The sequence below is a fragment of the Chiloscyllium plagiosum genome, unplaced genomic scaffold (genome assembly GCF_037043375.1).
Source record: "Chiloscyllium plagiosum isolate Xiang-an unplaced genomic scaffold, Cpla_swu_hap1 HiC_scaffold_4, whole genome shotgun sequence".
Lineage (NCBI taxonomy): Eukaryota > Metazoa > Chordata > Chondrichthyes > Orectolobiformes > Hemiscylliidae > Chiloscyllium > Chiloscyllium plagiosum.
This window is the reverse complement of record NW_028270142.1, coordinates 28,523,366-28,551,301: the sequence shown is the minus strand read 5'-3', so window position 1 is coordinate 28,551,301 and position 27,936 is coordinate 28,523,366. Positions and strand designations below refer to the sequence as shown.

At 41.4% G+C, this 27,936-nt stretch overlaps 1 protein-coding gene and 1 long non-coding RNA gene across 2 annotated transcripts in view; one reads left to right on the top strand and one right to left on the bottom strand.

The window, feature by feature from the left end:
• Positions 1–1,835, top strand: part of LOC122549335 (tumor necrosis factor receptor superfamily member 11B-like) — a 42,241-nt gene extending 40,406 nt beyond the window's left edge. The window contains exon 4 of the mRNA XM_043688982.2: positions 904–1,835. Within this exon, the coding sequence (XP_043544917.1) occupies positions 904–1,184 (281 nt within the window). The 3' untranslated portion in view covers positions 1,185–1,835. The remainder of the gene's footprint in view (positions 1–903) is intronic.
• Positions 1–27,171, bottom strand: part of LOC148150099 (uncharacterized) — a 40,807-nt gene extending 13,636 nt beyond the window's left edge. The window contains exons 1-2 of the long non-coding RNA XR_015756918.1: positions 27,074–27,171; positions 26,852–26,973 (exon numbers count right to left, since the gene is read on the bottom strand). This is a non-coding gene — a long non-coding RNA (uncharacterized LOC148150099). The remainder of the gene's footprint in view (positions 1–26,851; positions 26,974–27,073) is intronic.
• Positions 27,172–27,936: the final 765 nt, after the last annotated feature.

Genomic DNA, 27,936 nt, shown 5'->3' with positions numbered 1-27,936 from the left:
CAGTTTCATGTCAATGGTAGCCTCTTGATGTTGGTAGTGATGGTATTACCATTGTCAAGGCAAAATGTTTTATTCTCACTTGTTTTATTTGTGCATGGCACATACAAGGCTGAAACGTTAATTGCTGCTTACCAGCCCAAGCCTGAAGTATTGTTCAGGTCTTCAGCACAGTCTACTTCATCACCTGTCACTTAATTCCTCAATCTAATCCATCTAACCTTCCCCCTTGACACAGACATAAATTTAAGGTAAGGGCCAGAAGGTGTGGACGAGCTGTGAGGAAATGTTTTTCACCCTGAATGTGGTGGGAATCTGGAAATCATTACCTCTAGGCCTGGTAGAGGCAGAAACTCTCATGACACCTAAGAAGTATTCAGATGTGCACTTCCACTGCCAAAGGCATGCAAGGCTATGGACCAAGTGTTAGAAAATGTGTTAGAATAGCTGACTGGTTTTGACTGGTGCGAAGTTGATGGACTGAAAGGCCTCTTGCTGTGTTGTAGATATATATGATTCTAATTGAGCCACATTTTCACGTCTCCCCGTCTTCCTGGGTGTAAATGATGCACAGAAGTGATTATGCTCAAAGAGTTCACTTACACTTGACTTCTATCAAATGTGATGTTGTCTGTGGATTTTCAAGTTGACTGTGGTGTCCACTATAGGATTTTTTTTGTGAGCTAACTGAAATGTGTAAACTGTGGTCTGAAAAAATAACTTTTCCTGCAATGTTATTTTAACAAGAAGTCAAACTTGGATCTTTCTTTTTATTCTTTGTCAAGCTAATAGAAGCTGAAGATCCATTGCAGAATGGTAAAGTGGTGAACACAGCTTTGTGTGACTGAAGTTTCAACCATGAAATTGAGCAATAACATAATCCTTTTGTTATCTTATTTCCCTTAGAAATTGCACTCTGTGATCAGGCAGTCTTTAAATTTATCGCTCGTCAGAAACTGACACTGAAGCAGTTGAGAGTGCTGTTGGCTAATCTACCTGGGAAGAAGATAAGTACACAACATCTGCAAGGTGCTAGGTGGACGAATACAGGCCAGGTTCAAACCTTCCGACTTCTGAAACATTGGAAAATTGCGAACCTTCGCTTGGATACTGTGGAGGCTCTACTACATGGCCTGAAAGAAGCCAACATTCATGATGTGTACACAAAGCTGCTGCACAGGCTTTGAATAAATATGTGATAGTATAGGAGAGAAGAAATAGGAAGTGACAGCACAGCATCAAAGTTGGCATCAGCAATCTTACTGTTAATCATTATTTGCTAACAGTGATACAAAATGGTATTTATACTATTACAAAAAGCATTCTACATTAAGTGTACATGTGGGAATTAAAACTGAGTATTTTAGAACTTTTATATGTGCATACCTTTGGTTGATATTATTTCAGCCATAACAATAAGGAGCAAAATTAATCATCAAATGAAAAGTCACTACAAATCCCTCAGATATACTAAATTAAAACTGAGTAGACACACATTGTCATGGAGACAATTCTTTTATCAATTGTTATATGACTATTTCTTATGCCAGACCAGGTGACACATGTTCAGATTTGTTGATCAATCAATCTCTGGATCTGATGTCTAAACACTCAATGTAAACATTTTCTGCCGTGTAACATCTGATAAGATAAAGCTGATATTGAACCTGACAAGACGTGATTCCCATTGCACATAATTTCCTGTAAGTAGCTTTTGTTTCCATCTAAGGTATAATCAAAGAGACAAGGTCAGTGAAACCCATTACCTTTATTGAAAAAATATTTTACTGTAATTCAAATCTATGTCTGGCTGTGTTTTAATGCATCAAGACCCGAAGTTCAACTTTGCTTACTTCTCTCACCCAGAATTGGAAAAGATTATCAATTTTGCTTTCAATTTCCATCCAGCTCTCATCTTCACCTTTCCACCTCTGACTCTTCCCTTCTCTTCCTCGACACCTCTATTTCCATTTCTGGGGATAGGCTGCCCACCAATATTCATTCACTAACGCTCACAGTTACTTTGACTGTTTATCCCTACACCATGTTTCCTATGATGACTCCATTCCATTCTCTGGTTTCTCTGTCACTGTTGCATCTGTTATGATGCCACCTTCTGCAGGAGTCCTCAGAAATGTCCACCTTTTTCCTCAATGGATGATTTCACACCATCATGGTTGACAGGGCCCTACACCATTCTGACCTGTTTCCTGCCCTTCACAACAATGGTAGTGTTTCCCTGGTCATCACCTTCCACTCCAACAGCCTCCACATCCAAAGTATCATAAGCTGCCATTTTCACCACCACCAGACATCTATTTCCTTCCCCCTCTTGTCAGCATTCTGAAAGGATTCCTAGTCCACTCCTCCTTCACTCCCAACACCACCTTACACTGTACCACCCCTGCCATCTTTCCATGCAATTGTAGAAGATACAACTCCTGCCTGTTTACCTCCTCCCTCTCAGTATCAAAGGTTCTGCCTTGCATGTGAAGCAGAAATTTACCTGCACCTTCATTCAATCTAGTCTACAATATTTGCTACTCAGAATGTGGTCACCTCTACATTGGGGTGATGAAATATAGACTGGTGATCGCTTTGTATGAAATCTGTGCTTGGTCCCTAAGGACTACGTCAAGCTACTAGTTGCTTGCCATTTGAACACACTATTGTATTTCCATGCCAACGTTTCCCTCTCAGGTATGTCGCAGTGTTCCAGTGAAGCTCAACCCAATCTGGAGGAACTTTACCTCTTCATCCGCCTGGATATCTTACAGCTCTCAGGACTTAATGATGTGTTTAGCAATTTCCTCCCCCATGCTCATTACCTACCCGTACATGCTAGGCCCAGTTGTGAATGGGTTGCTCCCTGCACAGCCCACCCACTTTCAACTATTCACAATTCTTGTTAGCACTTACTCCAAATTATTCACACTCTTGGCTTATCATCAGCAATCTCTCTGTTTGTGTCCTCTCTCTCTCAGCAACAAATCCATGTATTCTGTTCCTCCTTCTCCTCAACCTCACCCCCTGCCATCAGTGTAAAAAACACCGTTTCCCAGTTGCTTTCCATTTTGACAAAGGGTTCCTGGACTCCTGAAATGTTAACTCTGTTTCTCTGTCTACAGAATTTGCCAAGCCAGCTGTGTTTCTCCAGCACTTTCTGTTTTTGTTTCGAGTTTGCAACATTTCTTTCTTTTATTGTTATTTAATTGTGTATTTATTGTGGCCTTAATCCATGAAAAGTAGCTATCTCAGTATACAGAGTCCAAAGAAAATCTTTTATCACATTAATGAATTTCAGGCATGATATGACATTGTACTCTCCTTCCGTTGCCTACACCTCCGTGCTTATTTCTTTGGACAAGAGTGCTCTATCCATCCTTCACCCACCTCTAAAACTCTCCCTCCACCTATACCCCTTCCCTGTGGCCTTTTGCTTGCATTCAACCTGTTCATTGAGAACTGTCGAAGTTATACTGGTCGCTTCAATTTCTCTCCATCAACCAATCTCCCTATGAACTGACTGCACTCTGTGCTCTCAGATCAAACCTGACTCTGTAATTGAGCCTGCCGACAAGGGTGATGCTGTTGTTATCTGGCAGCCTGATGTGTACATTGCGGAGGCTGAACCCTAGCTCTCAAATACCTCAGAAGGCAGACCATGACCCCACCATGAAATATCAGGATCCCGTGTCCACCACAGTCACTAACCTCATTTCATCCAGTGATCTCCAACCCCGCCCCGCCCCCCCCCCCCCACCTTCACCACCTTCAAGCTCATAGTCTCCCAACCCTACACAGCTTGCTTCTACCTCCTTCCTGAAATGCACAAACTGGGCTGCTTGGGCAGACTCATTGTTTCCATCTGCTCCTGCCCCACTGGACTCATCTCTTGCTATGTCAACTATTCTTTTTCTCCCATTGTCCAGTCCCTTCCCACTCACATCTGTGATTCAGAGTTTCCAGTTTGTGGGCTCCAGTCGCCTTCTCTTTACCATGGACATGCAGCCGCATTACACATCCATCCTCCATTAGGATGGTCTCAGGGCTGGCTCTCTGGCTTCCTGGAAAAAAGGCCTGAACCATTCCCGTGCACCACCACCTTCCTCCGCCTGCATGAGCTTATCTTCACCCTGAACAATTTCTCTTTTAACTTCTCTCACTTTATTCAGATCAAATTGGTGGGCAGAGGTACTCACACCGGCCCCAGTTATGTTTGTTTCTTTGTGAAATACATGGAACATTCCTTGTTCCAGTCCTATTCCGGCCACAACCCACAACTTTTTCTCCCACTTATCGACGATATCCTTGAGTTGTTTTCCTGTTTTGTCCAGAATTGGAAATGTTTATCAATTAAACTTTCAATTTCCATCCTGTTCCCACCTTCACATGGTCTATTTCTGACTCTTCCCTTCCCTTCCTTGATACCTCTGTTTCCATTTCTGGTGATAGGCTGGTCATCAATATTCAGTATGAACCCACTGACTCCCACAGCTACCTGGACTATGCATCCTCACATCCAGCTTCCTGTAAAGTCTCTATTCCATCCTGCCAGTTCCTCCACCTCAGTCGTATCTGTTCTGATGATGCCAACTTTAACAAGGGGGCCTCCAAAATGTCCATCTTCTTCCTCAACCAGCAGAGTAGTTGACAGGGCCCTCAACTGGGTCTCGAACCATCTCCTGCACTTCGGCTCTCACCCCCTCTCTTCCCCCTCACAACAGTCCCCCTTGTCCTCAACTACAATCCCAGCAGCACACACATCCAGAGTTCAATAGCTGCCATATCTAGTTGGATGCCATCACCAGACTAATAAGTACTTTGCGTCAGTCTTCACCGTGGAAGACATGAGTAATATCCCAACAATTAAAGGGAGTCAGGGGGCTGAGTTGAGTATGGTTGCCATTACAAAAGAGGTAGTGCTAGAAAAGCTAAAAGGTCTTAAAATTGACAAATCTCCTGGCCCCGATGGGTTACATCCTAGAGTTCTGAGGGAGGTGGCTGAGGAAATAGCGGAGGCGTTGGTTGAGATATTTCAAAAGTCACTGGAGTCAGTCCCAGATGATTGGAAGACCGCTGTTGTAACCCCATTGTTCAAGAAAGGATCAAGACAAAAGATGGAAAATTATAGGCCAATTAGCCTAACATCGGTTGTTGGTAAAATTCTAGAATCCATCGTTAAGGATGAGGTTTCTAAATTCTTGGAAGAGCAGGGTCAGATTAGAACAAGTCAACATGGATTTAGTAAGGGGAGGTTGTGCCTGACAAACCTGATAGAATTCTTTGAAGAGGTGACAAGTAGGTTAGACCAGGGAAACCCAATGGATGTGGTCTATCTAGACTTCCAAAAGGCCTTTGATAAGGTGCCACATGGGAGGCTGCTGAGTAAGATGAGGGCCCATGGTGTTCGAAGTGAGCTACTTGCATGGATTGAGGATTGGCTGTCTGACAGAAGGCAGAGAGTTGGGATAAGAGGTTCTTTTGCGGAATGGCAGCAGGTGACAAGCGGTGTCCCACAGAGTTCAGTGTTGGGGCCGCAGCTGTTCATGTTATATATTAATGATCTGGATGAAGGGACTGGGGGCATTCTAGCGAAGTTTGCCAATGATACGAAGATAGGTAGACAGGCAGGTAGTACTGAGGAAGTGGGGAGGCTGCAGAAGGTTCTAGACAGTTTGGGAGAGTGGTCCAGGAAACGGTTGATGAAGTTCAATGTGAGCAAATGCGAGGTCTTGCACTTTGGAAAAAAGAATACAAGCATGGACCACTTTCTAAACGGTGAGAAAATTCATAAAGCCAAAGTACAAAGGGATCTGGGAGTGCTAGTCGAGGATTCTCTAAAGGTAAACATGCAGGTTGAGTCCGTGATTAAAAAAGCGAATGCAATGTTGTCATTTATCTCAAGAGGGTTGGAATATAAAAGCAGCGATGTGCTACTGAGACTTTATAAAGGTCTGGTTAGGCCCCATTTGGAGTACTGTGTCCAGTTTTGGGCCCCACACCTCAGGAGGGACATACGGACACTGGAGCGTGTCCAGCGGAGATTCACATGGATGATCCCTGGAATGGTAGGTCTAACATATGAGGAACGGCTGAGGATCCTGGGGTTGTACTCATTGGAGTTTAGAAGGTTAAGGGGAGATCTAATAGAAACTTACAAGATAATACAAGGCTTGGAAAGGGTGGACGCTAAGAAATTGTTTCCGTTAGGCGGGGAGACTAGGACCCGTGGGCACAGCCTTAAAATTAGAGGGGGTCAATTCAGAACAGAAATGCGGAGACATTTCTTCAGCCAGAGAGTGGTGGGCCTGTGGAATTCATTGCCGCGGAGTGCAGTGAAGGCTGGGACGCTAAATGTCTTCTAGGCAGAGATTGATAAATTCTTGATGTCACAACAATTTAGGGCTACGGGGAGAATGCGGGTAAGTGGAGTTGAAATGCCCTTCAGCTATGATTAAATGGCGGAGTGGACTCGATGGGCCGAATGGCCTTACTTCCACTCCTATGTCTTCTGGTCTTATGGTTGCCCTCTCTCCTCCCCTTGTCAGCTTTCCACAAAGATCATTCCCTCTGGCACACCCTGGTCCTCTCCTCCTTCACTTCCAATATCCCTCCCAAAGCACCACGGACCTTCTCCCCCAACTGCAGAAGGGATAATACTTGCCCATTTTCTTCCTTTGTCCTCACTATCTAAGGGCCCAAACTCACTTTCCAGGTAAAGCGGCACTTTACCTATACTTTGCTGAATCCATTCTACTACATTCACTGCTCACAATGTGGTTCCTCTACATTGGGGAAACAAAGCATAGACTAGGTGAGCACTTTGCAGAACTCCTACGTTCTGTCCACAAAAAAGACCCTGAGCTTCCAGTTATGTGCTGCTTTAAAACACCACCCTGTTCCCTAGCTAACATCTCTGTCTCAGACTTGCTGCAGTGCTCCAGCAAGGCTCAGTGCAAGCTGGAAGAATTGTATTTCATTTTCTCTTGGTAAAATCTCCAGCTTTCTGGAGTCAATATCGAGTTCAACAATTTTATGGCTTTAGGCACTTTCTCCCAAGTCCTTACTCCAGCACCCACACACCAGACCCTGTTATCAATACAGGGGAACCTTGATCATCTAACATTTGATTATCTGAAATTCGGATTATCCGAACAAGATCAAAAGGTCCTGATGCTTGGCTAAACTGTGTTATCCGGCATTTCACTATCCGAACATTTGATTATCCAAACAAAATACATCCCGCCGATGTCGTTGGAATAATCGAGGTTCCTCTGTAATCTGCTATTACCCCCAACCATTGTTCACCACTTAGTCCCAATTAGCAGCCATTCAATCTCCTAGGCCGACTGTTATCCACTCCTTTGTCTGTTCAACTGTTCTTCTCTCTCATTCGGCTCTATTTTCACCTCTTGTTTACTCCCTTAACCACTCCCAACCTATCTTCTGCATAAAAAGCAATTTTTCCTAGCTGCCTGAAAAAGGCTAACTGGACACAAAACATCTGATTTCTCTTCACAGATGCTTCCGGAACTGCTGAGTTTTTTCCCACAATTTCTGTTTTTGCTTGTGAACAGAGACCCCTAGCGGTGGGTGTCCCCAAACTTCCCAGCCAAGTCCTGAGCAGATTGGCATGCAGACCTCTTTCACTCCTATCCCCTCCCACTTCCAGAGGAAGGCCAGAATGTGATATACAGTAAAAGATAAATTCATCCTGCAAGCTGTCTACTATGAACATGTGCTTTCTTCTTTATGTGTTAGAGTTAGTGGTATTTTTGGACACTTCTGTTTTGCCTAGCTGTAAACTTCCCAAGCCTGGAGGATTGTCACAATTATGCTCTCCAACTGCTGGATTTAGATCCATGACTGAACAATGTCTATCAGTCCTTGAGACCTGAGAGGCATGAGCTTATAGAGACTCACAGAAACAGACCCTTTGGTCCAACACATCCATTCTGACCAGATATCCTAAATCAATCTAATCCCATTTGCAAGCATTTGGCCCTTATCCCTCTGAACATTTCCTATTCATATACCCATCCAGATGCCTTTGAAATGCTGCAATTGTACCAGCTTCCACCATTTCCTCTGGCAGCTCATTCCATGCACGCACCGCCCTCTGCATGCAAACGTTGCCCCTTTGTTTCCTTTTATATCTTTCCCCTCTCACCCTAAATCTATGCCCTCTAGGTCTGGACTCGCCCAGTCCAGGGAAAAGACTTTGTCTATTTACCCTACCCATGCCCCTCATGATTTTATAAACCTCTATAGAGTCATAGAGATGTACAGCATGGAAACAGACCCTTCGGTCCAACCCATCCATGCTGACCAGATATCCCAAACCAATCTAGTCTCACCCGCTAGCACCCGGCCCATATCCCTCCAAACCCTTCCTATTCATATACCCAACCAGATGCCTCTTAAATGTTGCAATTGTACCAGCCTCCACTACTTCCTCTGGCAGCTCATTCCATACCCGTACCACCCTCTGCGTGAAAAAGTTGCCCCTTAGGTCTCTTTCATATCTTTCCCCTCTCACCCTAAACCTATGCCCTCTAGTTCTGGACTTGCCAACCCCAGGGAAAAGACTTTGCCTATTTACCCAATCCATGCCCCTCATAATTTTGTAAACCTCTATAAGGTCACGTCTCAGCCTCCGACGCTTCAGGGAAAACAGCCCCAGCCTGTTCAGCCTCTCTCTATAGCTCAAATCCTCCAACCCTGACAATGCCCTTGTAAATCTTTTCTGAACCCTTCCAAGTTTCACAACATCTTTCCAATAGGAAGGAGACCAGAATTGCACGCAATATTCCAACAATGGCCTAACCAATGTCCTGTACAGCCGCAACATGACCTCCCAACTCCTGTACTCAATACTCTGACCAATAAAGGAAAGCATACCAAAAGCCTTCTTCATTATCCTACCTATCTGAGACTCCACTTTCAAGGAGCTATGAACCTGCACTCCAGGGTGTCTTTGTTCGCAACACTCCCTAGGACCTTACCATTAAGAGTATAAGTCCTGCTAAGATTTGCTTTCCCAAAATGCAGCACCTCACATTTATCTGAATTAAACTCCATCTGCCACTTCTAAGCCCATCTGGTCAAGATCCTGTTGTAACCTGAGGTAACCCTCTTCGCTGTTCATTACACCTCCAATCATCTGCAAACTTACTAACTCTACCTCTTATGCTCGCATCCATATCATTTATTTAAATGACAAAAAGTAGAGGACCCAGCACCGATCCTTGTGGCACTCCACTGGTCACAGGCCTCCAGTCTGAAAAACAACACTCCACTACCACCCTCTGTCTTCTACCTTTGAGCCAGTTCTGTATCCAAAAGGCTAGTTCTCCCTCTATTCCATGAGATTTAACCTTGCTAACCAGTCTCCCATGGGGAACCTTGCTGAATGCCTTACCGAAGTCCATATAGATCACATCTACCACTCTGCCCTCATCAATCCTCTTTGTTACTTCTTCATAAAATTCAGTCATGTTTGTGAGGACATGATTTCCCACACACAAAACCATGTTGACTATCCCTAATCAGTCCTTGCCTTTCCAAATACATGTACATCCTGTCCCTCAGACTTCCCTCCAACAACTTGCCCACCACCGACGTCAGGCTCACTGGTCTATAGTTCCCTGGCTAAGGTCAACCCTCAGCCTCCAATGTTCCATGGAAAACCACTGCAGCTTATTCAGCCTCTTCCTGTAGCTCAAACACTCCAACCATGGCAACATTCTATTCTGAACCCTTTCAAATTTCACAACATCCTTCCATGACCTATCTTTTTCAAATACATTCAAGCTGTCTGAGCAGAAACAAAATTGAAGCGTTCGGACAGAAGGGGCTGAATGGTATCTTTCTGCACAGTAACATTTTCTATAGTCGTCTGGACATCTTAGACAGGCTTTTCATCATGAGATGGGCAGCAGGTATTGGGAAATTTCCTGGTTCAGAGAATGCAAAGTCTGGATTTCCACTTTGGGTGCTTTGAGCATTAACAAGAGTCAGACAGAGTTCAGAGAGAACAGTCGAGGGCAGTCGAGTGTCAAGGCAGGTTTTGTAAAAGACTCCCCCAGTGCTTTCGGATTTCATCACAGTTATGGTGAAAATACTTTGAGAGTAGGATTAAAGAGTTGAAGATAAAACATCAACTTATTAAGTCATTGTGGCCAGATCCTAAATACCTATAGTGTTAGGTGAAGGGGTAAATGTAGGGGAATGGGTCCGGGTGGGTTGCACTTTGGCGGGTCGGTGTGGACTTGTTGGGCCGAAGGGCCTGTTTCCACACTGTAAGTAATCTAATCTAATCTAATCAAAGTAATCTAATCTAATCTAATCCTGAGCTTGTGTAGAACTGGCACAAACAATGGGATAATGCAGAGAAGTAAAGAATATTTGTGAATAATGATGTTAGATGGCAGCAGAGCTGAACAGTCCTGGTGATGGAGAACAGTCAATTGGAGAAAGAGAGAGCTAACTGAAGAAATTAACAGCATGGATCCAAACTGAACAAGTTTAGGCGAAGTTAAGAAAAACAACTTTGTATCTCACTTTTCCCAACTTCAGGAATTCCTGTGGCTATTCACATCCAGTTAAGTAATTGAAATATAATCACCATTGTAGGAAATTTCAGCGATAATATCTTTCACACAATACAAACTTTAATTAGAGATAAATGACAGGATAATTTGCCTTATTGATGTTGCTTGAAAAAAAACAATTGGCTGGCCTCAGGAAGAATTCCCTTGTTTTTTTTAATATAATCATGTTGGATCATTTACATCACTCAAAAGGACAGACATTACATCAGCTTAATATCTTATTGGAAAGGCAACACAGACAATAGATCACTTCCTCCATAGCACTTTATCATGCTTTAACATCTGCAGAACAAAACAACTCCACAACCTTTTAACATGGTTAGTGGAAGTCTTGTCTCAAGTGATTTTATTTATGAAGCTTAGATATTTTTCATTTGCAGGTTTAATGTTTTTGCAGTTTGGGTGATGTATATGTGGTGGGACTCTTGGATTTTTATTATATTGGGAATATGATTTTTGCTGTATGGGTGTCAAATATTTTGTACACTTTTAAATGCAACTCATTTACTACTTGTAATCCCAAGCATCTTGCAACAAACGGTTGAATATTTCCACTGGCAAGTCGCAATTTTTACTGTCATATTATTACTGGCTTTTCTATCAATCAGTTGCTGCAAAATTGCATGCATCACTTCAAATAGTCATTGTTATGCTCTGATTCTTGCACAGAATAACTACAAATGTATGCCATTTGAAGGTAGATCATCTAAAATTGCATTGTATCTTTCAAGTATGGTCTTACTTAGGCAAGGTACCTTGGTCTTGCAGGGTTTATAAGTTTACCAGAATGATGCCTGGATGCAAGGAAAGATTTTGCAAATTAGGTAAATGTTCCCTGGAATTTAGGAGGTGACTGGTTCAACATTTTTGGGATATTAACAGGAACAGACAAGATAGATAGTTAGATTGAAGCTATTTCTGCTGATTGATGGGTCTTGGATGGAAGTATAAAATCAGATCTTTCAGGAGTGAAATTCAAAAACGCATACACATAAAGGGTTCTAGAAGTTTGGAACTTGCTTCTGTACATAGCAATTGATGTTAGGCTCATTGTTAATTTTAAATCTAAGATTGATAGGTTTAGTCATCCAAAGATATTAAAGAATATGGGATATATTAAAGATATTAAAGAATAAGGGCAACAATATTGAATTGAGTCACACATCAACCATGGTTCCCGCAACTGGCTTGAGATGATAAGTGACCTATCCCTTCAACATTTCTGTGTAACCAATAGGTAACTGGGATTAATAACCGATTTCATCTTTTAGACAATTGCCTTTGAGATGAATGTCATAATTAACCACTGAATATTAACAGTGTGTATTTATGAAGCACTATTAAAGCAATGGAATGGTCAGAGGCACTTCACAGAGGTATCGTAAAACAAAATATAACACCTGGACACATGAGGCGAAATCAGGCCAGACCACCAAAAATTGATCAAAGTGGTATGTTTTAAGAAGTGTCTTAAAAATGAAAACAGTGTTGAGAATCAGAGAAGTATGGGGATCTTAAAACCTGGAGGTAACTTACACACCCACCAACAGTAAAGCAATAAAATCAGGGACACTCAAGAAGCAAGAATTAAATGAATGCAGATACCACAGATAGTTCTGGGAGTGGGAGAAATTGCAATAATAATATAGATCAGATTCTTTCAATTAATGGCAGAACATAAGAAAACATTATTTCACTAAGAGGCTGGCAGCTGTTATCTAGGATAATTATAAGGGTAAGTAACTTTATGGTTAAACTAGGAAATATCACAAAGTAAAGACTGGTCACATCTTGTAAGAAAATAAATATGGTATGTAGAGTGACAGTTACTTTAATTTGTTGCTTATAGTGTGAGTAGGTGATATTGAATATACATTTTATTTTCTGTGTTTACTTTCAAATCTTATGCATTCGATTTTCAATAAATGTTTTTTAGAACAATGGAAATGCTGTATGAGGAGCAAAATGAAATATCAATATATAACATCAGTCAGCACTAGATTTCATTAAGATCTATTTCCTGCTGGTCAAAGAGATAAGTAGTAGCATATTTCTGTGGATTATAGAAAAGATTGCACTTGGCAAGTTCAATTAAGTATCATTGAATACTCACCCTCCTAGTCCACACTCCCAACATCCCTGCAATCCTACTCTTAATTCTCTCAGTAGCACCATCCAAATGACCATCCACTGCTTTTATATCATATAAAATAGCTTCTGGTAAGTAAAGAGGTTTAATTCATAATTGCCACTCTCAAAGAACAATAATAAACAATAAGTCAATGAAACAACTTGATCAAGAGAGGATCTGCAGCTAAATACCATAGATTTCAAAGTAATATTATTTTTAAGAAGCGATTATGTAATAACTGAGAATTCTTATTCATTGATCTTGGCTACAGTGTGAACGAAAAAGAATGAGACCATGTCAACTCGAGATAAGAGTGATTTGTCATTACATATGCTTCCAGTCCTTTACTTCCTTTCACATCAATCAGGAACTGAACAAAAGAGCATAAGAAATATGAGCATGTGTAGTCCATATGAGTCATAAGATCTGACGGGTCATGCAATATCAGCATGATTCATTTACTTTCATTCACTTTCCTGTGTTGTCTGTACGCCCTGGGATTCACTGAATGTCTTAAATTTTCTCTATCTTAACCTTAAATCTGTTCAATTATGAGTCATTTCCTTATTATTGTGTTGCCATTTTTTTTTCAACAAAGAATGTGCAATTTGCCTTCCTGATCACACGACACCAGGTTATAGTCCATCAGGTTTATTTGGAAGTACAAGCTTTCAGAACGCTGCTCCTTCGTCAGGTAGGAGGTTTGAAGTTCTGGGATTTACATATTAATGAATCGAAACCTGCAACCCATTCTAAAAGATGAAAGACTTAACAATCTAAGTTTGTTCAATATATCACATCAGTTGTTTGACACTAAGATGTCTTGCTCTACATTCTGTGTTTGATGATCCTGCTCCACTAGCTACCTGATGAAGGAGTCGCACTCCAAAAGCTTTTACTTCCAAATAAACCTGTTGGACTATAACCTGGTGTTGTCTGATTTTTAACTTTGTAAAGGTAAAAACAATGACTGAAGGTGCTGGAAACCAGATTCTGGATTAGTGGTGCTGGAAGAGCACAGCAGTTCAGGCAGCATTCGAGGAGCAGTAAAATCGACGTTTCGGGCAAAAGCCCTTCATCAGGAATAAAGGCAGAGAGCCTGAAGCGTGGAGAGATAAGCTAAAGGAGGGTGGGGGTGGGGAGAAAGTCAGGACATGGTTGAACAGCGTCAGGGCAGAGGAAATGACCTGGGAGTTGCAGTGGGAGAGGGACTCTTTGAGATTCTTGTAGAGAGAGGAGGAAAACCTCTTCAAGGCAGGCATCCTTGCAAGAGGATTTGCAGTAGGGTTAAAATCAACGAGGTAAAAACAATGACTGCAGATGCTGGAAACCAGATTTTGGATTAGTGGTGCTGGAAGAGCACAGCAGTTCAGGCAGCATCTGAGGAGCAGCCCTGAAGCTCTTCATCCATGTCCTGACTTTCTCCCCACCCCCACCCTCCTCTCACTTATCACTCCATGCTTCAGGCTCTCTGCCTTTATTCCTGATGAAGGGCTTTTGCCCGAAATGTCGATTTTACTGCTCCTCGGATGCTGCCTGAACTGCTGTGATTTTTAACTTTGCCCACCCCTACACCAGCACCTCTACACCATTCCTTATCAATGACTGTACCTGCATGCTAGCTTCCTGTGTTAAATGTATGAGCACTGTCTGAACATCAGTATTTACCAGTTTCACATCTTTTCAAAAAATTCTACTTTTCTGTTCTTGTTACCAAAGTGACTAATATCATGACTCCTCACTTTATGATGCATGTACTCCCTTGCAATCTATTCATTTGTGTCTTTGAAGTCTCTTTGTACAGTTCTAGGACCTTACAGTCCCATTAAACATATTATTAGCAAATTGCTCTTAGTTCCTTTCTCTAACTCATTAATGCATTGTGAATAGCTGGTGTTCCAGCTCTAATTTTTGGGATTCTGCAGCACTCACAACCTGTCAACTTGGAAATGTCCCGTTTATGCCTATTCTCTGCTTTGTATTTGTTATGTGATTGTCTATCCACGCTAATACATTGCCCTCAATTTTATACATCCTTGCTTTCTGTATTGGCTGGATGCAGGGCATTTTTACCAAAGGCCTTTAAAAAATTCATATTTATTAGATATACTGGTTCTTCTTTATCAATGATTACATTCTCAATACCTCTGTCAAACATGATTTTCCCTTCTTAAAACCACATTGATTTTTCTGATCATGCTATAATTCTCAACATGAATTATTAAGACTTCTTTAATGGCACAGTAGTGAGCACTGCTGCCTCACAGCGCCAGAGACCCGGGTTCAATTCCCGCCTCAGGCGACTGACTGTGTGGAGTTTGCACATTCTCCCCGTGCCTGCGTGGGTTTCCTCCACGAGTTCTGGTTTCCTCCCACAGTCCAAAAATGTGCAGGTTAGGTGAATTGGCCACGCTAAATTGCCCGTAGTGTTAGGTGAAGGGGTAATTGTAGGGGAATGGATCTGGGGGTGTTGTGGGTCGGTGTGGACTTGTTGGGCCGAAGGGCCTGTTTCCACACTGTAAGTAATGTAATGTAATGTAATCTAATCTAAATCTAATAGATTCTGACTTGGTGGTTAGCTCTACTGCCTCACAACACCTTGGAGCCAGGAATAATTCCAGCCTTAGGCGATTGTCTGTGTGGACTTTGCACGTACTATCTGAGTCTACATGGGTTTCTTCTGTTTGCTCCAGTTTCCTCTCACAGTCCAAAGATCTGCAGGTTAGCTGGATTGGCCATGCTTAAAAAGTTTTCCCATAGTGTCCAGGGATGTTAAGGTTAGATGGGTTAACCAATATTAAAAGCCACATGATAGTGGGTGAGTCTGGGTGAGATGCCCTTCCAATGGCCTCTTTCTGCACTGTAGGAATTCTATGAATATAATTTTCATGCAATATCAATATAATCTGTCTAATACAAGCAATGAGTCAAATTACCCTCGAATTATAAGTAATAGGATAAAAAGAACAAGGATTTATAAGAGAAGTGATGTACAGAAATGAAAAGAGATTGTGAACTTCTGGTAACATTTGTATAGAAATACCTTGTTATTTTGTATTATCATGTTAAGAACAAAGAACAAAGAAAATTTACAGACCAGGAACAGACCCTTCGGCCCTCCAAGCCTGAGCCAATCCAAATCTACTGTCTAAACTGTCGGTCAATTCCTAAGCATTTGTATCCCTCTGCTCCCCACCTACTCATGCATCTGTCCAGACACATCTTAAATGAATCTACCGCGCCTGCCTCTACCACCTCTGCTGGCAACGCGTTCCAAACACCCACCACCCTCTGCGTGAAGTACTTGTCGTGTGTATCCCCCTTAAACTTTCCACCTCTCACCTTGAAAGCATGACCTCTCGTTATTGAATCCTTCACCCGGGGAAAGAGCTTGTCTACTCATGCATCTGTCCAGACACATCTTAAATGAATCTACCGCGCCTGCCTCTACCACCTCTGCTGGCAACGCGTTCCAAACACCCACCACCCTCTGCGTGAAGTACTTGTCGTGTGTATCCCCCTTAAACTTTCCACCTCTCACCTTGAAAGCATGACCTCTCGTTATTGAATCCTTCACCCGGGGAAAGAGCTTGTCTCTATCCACCCTGTCTATACCCTTCATGATTTTGTAAATATTGAACAGAAACATCAAAGTCAGTATTTCTTGCAAAAATAGAAATTGTTAGAACAGCGCAGCATGTCTGGCAGCATCCTTGAAGAGAAATCAGAGTTAACGGAAGGGTCACAGGACCTGAAACATTTTCCAGCAATTTCTGTTTTTGTTTCTGCTTTACAGCAATTGCAGTTCTTTCAGTTTTTAGTCCAGTATGAGGTGCATTATTAGCATATCCAGTGGAAGCATAAAGAGAAAGCAGTACTTTTTTTTAATGCTCTTGTGGGATGTGGGCATTAACTACATTGTCTTCTGGAAATGTTACATGCTTTCACTGAAACCTATATGATTTTGCTAGTTATGAATCACCTTTTCTTCATGCCCATTTGCAAAATCATGCAGTACAATATGATTGTTTTGTCTGTGCAGTCTGCTTGGAGTTAAGTCTGGTAGCACTGGATTGCTCTGAAAACAACTCAGCCTTGAGATAGTATAAAATTTAGGGATTATTTTGTAATTAGCAATTATAGAAAAGGTTTTTAGAGGAGAATGTAGAAGAAGTTGGAGTGGAGAGTAAATTCTGGCTTGAATTAGTTGGATTGAATGGTCTGTTCCTGTTTTGTATCTTCTATGCAATCCTACTTAATCCGATGAAACATGGTTTATGATCTAATGCATGACAGCCAAGCAATGTACAACTTCCAATGAGAAAGGATTGCTGAATCAAGCTGCATAATTATAGAAAATGATTAATTATTCTCACCTGAAGGTTTTATGAAATCTATGATATTTATGTTCAGTATTGTGCATACAGCGTGATTCTCAGGCAACCCCTATAATGAAGGTATTATGAGCAATGAAAACAACTTCTAGCCATTCACATGATTTCCCAGAATTGAGTGGAAAACTTCCTCCTTTTGCTAGTAGTCAGTAGGAAGTAAAGTAGTTTTTCTCATCACAAGCTCATTAATGATAGTGTGAAAGTTAACCGTGAAAGAAAGAATATCCCTTAGGTTACTGCCTGGAGCTCAATCCCTCTTATCTTTGAAGTATGAGACGTTTTAATTACTTGAAGAATGTGAATCAGTTTGTGGATTGTTTCGATTTTTGTTTATATACTCATGGGCTTTTTCAATCCTTACTCATAACTAGCTTCTAAAATTGAGTATAAAATTGAGAGGAGTTTGAATGACCCATATATGACTTATAACCATAGACATAGTTTATGCGGCACGGTGGCACAGTGGTTAGCACTGCTGCCTCACAGCGCCAGAGACCTGGGTTCAATTCCCGCCTCAGGTGACTGACTGTGTGGAGTTTGCACATTCTCCCCGTGTCTGCGTGGGTTTCCTCCGGGTGCTCCGTGTGAGAAACAAAAGCTCACTCACTTTAATAATTTCAGTCCGAGACAAATATCTGAATCCGCCATTTATTTATACACCTATAGGTGGGTGCCCTGTCTCATTACCAGGTAAGGTAATGAGAAAATGCACACCAAATCCAACAAACTCTCGAAATTTATACAGTTTGAATCCCCATATTTTTCCTTATTCCATTGTCTGTTCCCTGCTTCGCTTACGTCACTCATTTCCTTAAGACTTATCCCACAACTTCTGTTTATCCTGTCTTGTCCGTGACAAACTCTTATCTCTGACTCCCATAAGGGTGTTTGACGTCAGTCTATTGTAGATTATTGATTAAGCATATCTTTTCTTCTATCAGCATCTATTTCCATCCAGAGGCCACTTTGACCTCTTTGATTAGGGTTTGTTCCTGTGTCCCCGTGTAAGGGGGAAACAGATGCTTTCCTGTTTGCCCATATATCCACCATTGTTCTGTATTCATGTCTCATGCTTTCTTTTTGCTGAATATGTATTTTCTCATTCCTATTCTGTATCAGAATTTATACTTGCAGAAATAACATTAATTCATTTATATCCCACATCCGGTTTCCTCCCACAGTCCAAAGATGTGCAGGTCAGGTGAATTGGCCATGCATGCTAAATTGCCCGTGGTGTTAGGTGAAGGGGTAAGTGTAGGGGTATGGGTGGGTTGTGCTTCGGTGGACTTGTTGGGCTGAAGGGCCTGTTTCCACACTATAGGTAATCTAATCTAGTCAATTATGCTTCCTCATACTTATTGAGGTTTTGAGTGAAGACCGAGGGTTATTTCCAATCATTCTCTAAAGACATCAAAGGCTCAGGAACTCTGTGTCACTGACATATGGTTCTTTGTACAGTATTCATGGTCACACTGTATCTGCTTTAGATTTGTTAAAAAGTAATTTGCAATCCAGGAAGAAATTCACTGGCTTGTAGACTCATAAATTCCAAACGTTTGGGTGATTTGACTATAGTCAGGCTACAAGAACAATTTGACATTAAATCAAAAGAAATTAACATGATTATGTTTGCTAGTTTAATCAGTTTTGCATTTTTAAAAACATGTTCTGTAGTCCTCCACTCATTCTATGTAAAGTTTCATGTAGAGTCATAGAATCATAGAGATGTATAGCCCCGAAATAGACCCTTTGGTCCAATTCGTCCATGCCCACCAGATATCCTAAATAAATCTAATTCCATTTGCTAGCATTTGGCTCATATCCCTCTAAACCCTTCCTATTCATATACCCATCCAGATGCCTTTTAAATGTTGCAATTGTACTAGCCTCCACCACTTCCTCATTCCAAACACCCTCTGCGTGAAAAAGTTGCCCCTTCGGTTCCTTTTAAATCTTTGCCCTCTTACGTTAAACATTTGCCCTCTAGTTTTAGACTTCCCTACCCTGGGGAAAAGACTTTGTCTATTTACCCTATCCATGCCCCTCATGATTATATACACCTCTACAAGATCACCCCCTCAGCCTCTGACTCTCTAGGGAAAATAGCCCCAGCCTCTTCAACCTCTCCCTGGAGCTCAAACCCTCCAACCCTGGTAACATCCTTGTAAAACTTTTCTGAATCCTTTCAAGTTTCACACCATTCTTTCTATAGCAGGGAGATCAGAATTGAACACAGTTTTCCAAAAGTGGCCTAATCAATGGCCTGTACAGCCACAACATGACTCCCAACTCCTATATTCAATGCACTGACTAATAAAGGCAAGCACAACAAATGCCTGATCCACTATCCTATCTACCAGCAACTCCACCTTCAAGGAACTATGAACCTGAACCCCAACATCTCTTTGTTCAGCAACACTCCCCAGAACCTTACCATTAAGTGTATAGGTTCTGTCCTTATTTGCCTTGCCAAAATGTAGCACCTCACATTAATCTAAATTAAACTCCACCTGCCACTCCTTAGCCCATTGACCTATCTGATCAAGATCCCGTTATACTCTCAGGTAACCTTTCTCGCTGTCCATTACACCTCCTATTTTGGTGTCATCTGCAAACTTAGTAACCATACCTCCTACATTCACATTCAGATCATTTATATAAATGACAAAAAGCAATGGCCCCAGCATCCTTGTGGCATGCTACTGGTCCCAGGCCTCCAGTCTAAAAAGCAATCCTCCACCACCACCCTCTGTCTCCTACCTTTAAACCAGTTCTATATCCAAATAGCTAGTTTTCCATGTATTCTCTGTGATCTAACCTTGCCAACTAGTCTACCATGAGGAACCTTGTTGAATGCCTTACTGAAGCCCTTATGGATCACGTCCACTGCTCTGCCCTCATCAATCTTCTTCATTACTTTTCAAAAACTTAATGAAGTTAGTGAGACATGATTTCCCACACAAAAAGCCATGTTAACTATCCCTAATCAGTCCTTGCCTTTCCAAATACATGTAAATCCTGTCATTCAGGATTCCCTTCAACAACTTGCCCACCACTGATGTTAGGCTCACCGGTCTATAGTTCCCTGGCTTCTCCTTTCAATCTTTCTTAAACAGTGGCACCACGTTCACCAGTCTCCAGCCTTCCGGTACCTCACCTGTGACTATTGATGATACAAATATCTCAGCAAGGGGTCCAGTAATCACTTCTCTAACTTCCCACAGAGTTCTAGAGTACACCTGGTCAAGTTCTGGGAATTTATCCAACTTTATGTGTTTTCAGCTGTCCAACATCTCCTCCTCCTCTGTAATATGGACATTTTTCAAGATATCGCTGTTTATTTCCCCACTTTCTATATCTTCCATGTCCTTCTCCACAGTAAACACTGATGAAAAATACTCATTTACTATCTCCCCCATCTTCTGCATTTCCACACATTAGTAGCCTTGTTGATCCTTAAGGACCTCTATTCTCTCTCTAGTTACGCTTTTGTCCTCAATGTATTTGTAAAATCCCGTTTGAGTTTCCTTAACCCTATTTGCTAAAGCTATCTCATGTTTCTCTTTTGCCCTCCTGATTTCCCTCTTAAGTATACTCCTATTCATTTATACTTTTCTGAGGATACGATCATTTTCCATCATTATTTTAAGAATAGAATTATGGTCACTGACCATAAAGTCCTCCCCACTGACTCACAGTTTAAACTGCAAAGAATATTCTGGAACTAAGTAAAAGTGATGTCTCTTCTGCATTGATATGTCAGTAAATATATAATTGTTAAAACGAATAGAACTCCCTCATTTGATTAAAATGTGTTTTTATTTGAAATTGTAGAAGTGTTGGATCATTGGCTTATGTTTTGAAAAGTATTCTGTTCCTCACGGAGTTTTAAAATACCTATATCTAAGTTATGAAAAACAATGAATGAAACAAATGTTTTTTGTAATTATTCATTGGATGTGGGTAGACTGGCATTTTTTGCCATTACTAATTGCTCTTGATAGTGAGCTGCCTTTTTGAACTGCTGCCATTTTACATTTTAATTGAAAATTCCCCAGCCTCTCTCCTACTTCCTCGTAAAATGACTATCACGTCGCGCAGAAACCACTACTGCATCAGCAACCATCTTAATTTGTAAAATGCATTGCTCTGTCAGCTTTGTGGTATTATACTTAGACAACAAGTTCAAAGAGGGGCCTGCCATTTGATTTATGCAGGGATTTCCAAATTACCTGCTAATAATTTTTTAAAAAGTCATTTGGAACAGAGACAGTCTGCTTTATGCTATCAACTTTATCACCACAGTTGATGATAGGATTAGATTAGGCATTATTGAGAATCCAACTTTACAATCAAAGTGATACTTGCTTTAACAATCAAAAGGCAGTGGACTGAATCTCATGTTATTTTGGCTAAATGTCAGTTGTATTGAGATTTTAGGAGCGATTCTCGATACAAGACCCAAAAAGATCACACCAAATTTAGCAAATTCACCTCATTAACCACCTATCTGTCCTTCTAGTGTCCCTCAAATGAAGATTCTGTCCCTATCTTACCACACATTGTTCTAAGAGCAACTTGCCACTCAGCCTTGTCATCTATGCCATTCATCAAAGGCCATTGAGCTCCTGAATACTTGTTGGCAATCCACTGTTGCACCTCCCTGGCAATATAGAGTCATGGAGTCACATAGCAGGGAAACAGACCCATTAGTCCAACTTGTCCGCACTGACCAGACACCCCAATTTGACCTAATCCCATTTGCCAGCATTTGGTCCATATCCCTTTAAACCTTTCCTTCTCATGTTCCCATCCAGACGCCTTTTAACTGTTGTAATTGTACCAGCCTTCACCACTTCCTCAGGCAGCTTGTTGCATACTTGCAAATCTTTTTTAAATCTTTCCCATCTCACCTTAAACCTATGCCCTTTAGTTTGGGACTCCCCCATGTTACGAAAAAGACTGTGACTATTCACCCTATCCATTCCCCTCATGTGGAGGTGCCAGTGGTAGACTGGGGTGGACAGATGACACCAGGTTAAAGCCTACCAGGTTTATTTGAAATCACAAGCTTTTGAAATCACAAGTGTTGCCCCTTCATCAGGTGAAGTGAGAGAGAAATACACAGGCACAAAATTTACAGGCAGAGAGGTCAATGGGCAGAGAGATCAAAAAGTCATACAAATGGTGTGAGTGGAGTGTTGACAGGCCAAATGGTAAGTCTCTGCAGGGATCAAGAGTGCCAGGTGGTATGAGTAAAGTGTCAATAGATGAATAACATGGGAAGGGATGACCTATAATCTGATTTAGTGAAGCATAGAAATAATTATAAAGTAATTAAAATAAAGTGATGCTGGAGACAAACCAAATGACTGGAATAATATAATAGGTAAGAGTTGCATGTGAGGGCCTAACCAAAGTAATAAGTAATCCAAAGCTGTAACAAACTAATAACAGATCATAACAATTTATCCAGGTGATGGTGTCAAAACAGGACAGTAAGGAGGATTTTACAGTGTGGTGGGGTCACATGTAGCGCAACATAAACCCAAGATCATGATTGAGGCCATCTTCATGGGTACGGAACCTGGCTATCAATTTCTGTTCAGCGATTCTGCATTTTTGCATATCTCAAAGGCTGCCTTGGAAGATATGTACCTGAAGATCAGAGGCTGAATGACCTTCACAGCTGGAGTGTTCCCTGACTGGGAGGGAACATTCCTGACTGGCGATTGTTGAGCGGTGTCCATTCGTCCATTGTTGTAGCTTCTGCAAGGTCTTGCTATTAAAGCTTGCCAAGTACTGGCATCATGAACAAAGACTATATCACATTGTATAATGGTTTTCTGCACCCAGCTCTCATCATCTCCTGGAACTGGCCATCAGTCATGTCCTGCCTGGCTTGCAGCATCTAATGTATCTAAGTTCTGTCATGCACAAAAAGAACTTCCTCCTCCCCAGTCTCCTCTTTCTCCTCCTTGGAAGACTTTACCTGTTCTTGCAGTACCCTGCACACAGCAGACACCCTTATTGCCTGCTCCAATTGTGAAGGCACAGCATGCCAAGGTGATGTCACATACTCCATCTGGATTATACTGGAGGGCTACCTTCAGACTGCTCCAAGAAATAGAATCACATCTTCAGCAGTGCTCCTGTCTGCTCTACCACCGCCCCGACAATCTGTGCATCGGTGAAGATGCAGTGTCCGTTATAGGACCCACCAACCCATTGCACAAAAAGGGCATGCCTGGTAGAATCTGACACTTTGCCCATCTCAGGGCCACATCAATCATTCAAACTTTCAGTAAAGGTTCATGACATTTGATGAAATTATGTTCCCATTCTCCCACTCCCAAGTTTCACAGGTGACCATTTGCCTGTTTGTAAATCATTCCAATAACTTCAACATCATTGTGATATCAATTTGTAAGCATCAATATCATGGTGCAAATTGACTTTGGCCACTATTTGATCCAAAGCATGTTCACTGCCATACCTTGCAGATGGTGGAAGAAATAATTGGAAAGTAAATAGAAAGTAAATTTGTATTTGCCAATTCAATGTTGTAGCATCCAGCAGTCGTGGATCCCATGCTTTTGCTGATTAAATTGCCACTGATTCTGCCCAGTTTGGATGTTGTCCCAGCCATTTCCAGTTGCAGTCAGTGTGTACAAGTGATAGCAGGGAACTCAGCTCATAGTGGACAGTCAGCACCATAGAGTCATATAGCATGGAAACACTCTTCAGTCCAATCACTGAACAATGAAGGCAAGCATGCTAAATGTCTTTTTAACCACTTTGTCTATATGTGACGCAAACTTCAAAGAATTATATACGTGATCCCATAGTTCCCTCTGTTCTACAACACTATCCAAGGCCTATGCTCTGCCCAGTTGCTAGGTAACCCTCAGAGTTTCCATGACCCCTTTTATGTCTCAACAGCCTCATTTCATACACCTCCCTAATTGTGATCCACCACATTGAACATTGCTTCTAATTGTCCTCTTGTCCCGTGAGCTCAGCATTGCAGTTTAATGATGGTCGCCCTGTTCCTCTTAATTCTCCCTGTGGAGTCCATGGTGATGGTCATGGTAATTAACCCCTCTGTCATGGCCTACCATATACTGCAGTGCTAACCCCTTATATCTCAAGATTACCCTCATTGCTGACCTTGTCCCCACATCAACACATTTCTGTTTTCATCCCTCCAATCTTGTCCCCAGTCTAACAACTCCCCCCCCCACCCTGTACTCTATCTTCCAGGATTATCTTCGCTTCAGTCCCCTGACCCACTTCAACAGCAACTCCTGAACATGACTGACCAAATCCCTGACCTCTGACTTTGCAGCTCCCTGACTAACAATACACAATTCGCCCAAATGTTTGTGATGGCCCTACAGGACTGACCATTGCCCAGGCTCCAGACTGTGGTCATGTAGACCCTGACTGGCCCAGGCAAATGACTAACCATTGCCAAGTCAGTGGGAAACATGGCAGATGGTGGAATTTAAATACAATTAAAAAAATCTGGAATTAAGAGCTTAATGATCCTGAGACCATTGTCAATTGTTGGAAAGACCCATCTGATTCACTGCTGTCCTAATCCAGTCAGGCCTCCATGTGTCTCCAGACCCACAGCAACATGGTCGACTCCTAACTGCCCTCTGGACAATTGAAGGTGGGCAAACAATGCTGCCATGTCCATCATTCCCACTTCTTGGTTTCATTAACTGATTGAGAGTTCCCATCACTTACAGACTATTGTGCCTGATTGTGGTGAATAGATGGATTTGTCATGTTGGAATGTCTCAATTCTTTCTTTATTTTCCTTCCAGAGTATTGTCAGTTTAAAGCTAAATTTCACAGACTTCTGAGGTTCCTCTTCCCACCCTTCAGAGACTTCCTGTTCAGTCGCACTGTAATTGAAGCTTTTTGTGGTCACTTTCTTGCCTTGGCGATCTCTTCATTTTCAACAATATTTTTCAATGCCTTAACCCTTACCATTCCAAGACCTTTATCCGTTATTGGAGTCAGGTTTCCTTTTTATCAACTGCACCTCAGAATCATCTGAGGACTTGTTGTGGTTTTTGAATTCTTCCCTTTCCAGATGTGTCCTATGGGTTCTGCTTCAACTTGGCATCCTTGTTTTGGAAGTGTTTTTCCCCAGTTTCCACTATGCTTTGTCATGTGCTTTATGTCTGCATATTACGCTATGTGCACATTGAGATCCTAGAAGAAAGTGAGGACTGCAGATGCTGGAGATCAAAGTCAAAAAGTGTGGTGCTGGAATAGCTCGGCCAGTCAGACAGCTTTCGAGGAGCAGAAGAATGTGATTCCTGATGAAGAGCTTGCACTTGAAACGTCGACTCTCCTGCTCCTCGAATGCTGCCTGACTGGCCGTGCTTTTCCAGCACCACATGTTTTGATTGAGATACTAGTCTAGAGTATCTAAGGCTGTGACAGTCCGCATATATATAAGGATTTAATTTGAAGTTGTAACAAACTCCACACAATCTGTGTGACCACGTCTATGGGTGGAGAATTTGGGTGGAGTCTAGCACAAGATGTTGATAGATACATTAGTGCTAACTCTGGCTCCTGATCGTCTCAAATAATTATTGCTAAGTAGTCAGTGTAATATGCACCTATTTCTATCATGTAATAAACTTGCTCCTGAAATGTAAGAGAGGTGCCTTTTCTTGTTAAAACTCACTGGTGGTCTCTTCTTTACCATTAATAATTACAGACTCTTAGACTCAGCTTGAAAAAGATGACATTTAAATTTATTGTTCCTTTGGATTTGATTCCCTACCTTGAAGCCAGAAAGTCTGGATTCAAGGATCACTTGTCAGCAGGTGTGTGACAGCATGTCTGAGCAGGTTGATTAAAATCACCACAATGTAGGTTTCTCACTCATTTGTCCCCCTATTATTAAATTCCTTTTGTTATCATATTACATTTCCCTTCTCTCTCTCTTCCTCCTGCCCTTTTTGGCCAGCCTACTGCACCAACGTACCATGGTCTCCATTCTACATGTCTTTCCTACATTCTTTAACCTTAACTTCACAGATGGCAAGTACATTATACCTGTATAACAGAATCTGATTGTGGAGATCCCATTCTCTACTACATATTGCTTCGCCTTACTCTGTTTCCTATCTTCTCACAAACTCTATTCTGAGCCTGCTCCCTCTCTAGGGGCCCTGTTCGAAGATGCAACAATGTCTAGATATGATTCCTCCTCCTTTACATGTCACAGCATCTCAAACTCACACATCAACTCAATGTCAATGAGCCAAAGGAAGTCAAGAAGGAGTCATCTACCTCATACATGTGCAGTCTATGTATCCCCACTGCCTGCTAACTCCTATATGCTGCAGCAAGCACCCAACCTGGTAATTTGTTTTTAAATTTTCTATATCTATGCACTAACTTGCACAAAATACTAAAACACAGTACAGCTATTTTTAATATTTACCACTAAAAATGAACCACCACAGAACTGAAAGCAAAACAAAGTAGCACTTCCTTTCCCTCTGCACCACTGTATCAAATGACCAACTTTTGCAATGAGTTTATGATGGCTTCAATTCTGCAATTACTGGCCGATCATGTTTTTTTTTGCGACGGAAAATGCATCTACTTTGCAGCCAGACTTCTGTTGAAGAGAGTGGGCAATCAGGAGAACTATAGATGTGCTACTGATAAGTTACCTTATTGTACTTTTGTTAATGACAGAGAGATGTTGTGAAGGTGTCCAGGAAGAAAACGTGATCCATTGATCTCAAAAAAGGGTGTTCTTTCTTGATTGAAAACTGCAATGTCAGCGAAATACCTGCATATGTTGCAATGTAATAACATTAAGGTTTTGTTTTGAGTTGATTTTCAAAATACATGTTGAGCTTATGGTATATCTAAGAACATAAGAGACCCACCTGTCATGCATTCTATCTTTTAATATTCCTTCCAAAACACTCCAACTATTTCATAAATGCAACTGCATGGTTTATTTTAATGGCCTTCTGCTTTACCCTATTCCACTGAAAAAATATGAACTTGGAAAGAAATTAGCATCATGGTTCAAATACTTTAAGAAAGGTTAATGATTAAAAATAAACTTGCAAATTAACACTATAGGTTTATTTAATAGATGCCTCATGAAAATATAAAAACAATGCTCTACCTACTTGCAAAAATTTATATATTTAGATTTATTGCTTTCTAGAACAGTGGTATTTCTGTTAAAGGAATTTGCCTTAGTCTCAGTCAGCAATATAGCAACCACAATGTGAAAATCATTCAATTAACCACATGGCGGAATTTGCACTTTGGTAGTAACCACAATGTGTATATTAGTCTCACAATGTCTAACTAGTGTATGCATCATTGATGGTGCATTTAGGTAGAAATTCTGGGAATGGAGTCTCTGTTGGCTTTCAAGAAGTGAGTTTAACATTTTGCTACAACTAAAATGGGAGAAGCACAGTCATTCTGAAGTCCCTCAACCTTACAAGTCCCAACACACATTAAAAAAACTGTTTGGTTATTTAATGATATGCTGATCTGTTTCAGAATATAAATCCATCAAGCGGATTTCCTTAATAAATTACACAACAATTGATTTATCATAGAGCAGGACTTATTCAATAAAGATGTAAAATTTCTCATCACACAGTTTGAAATACTACAATATAAATATGTAATGCTCACTGCCTCTCACAAATCAGGAGTGCGATGGAGTACTCCCCACTTGTCTGGATGAGCACAGATGTAACTCTCAAGAACATTGACATAACCC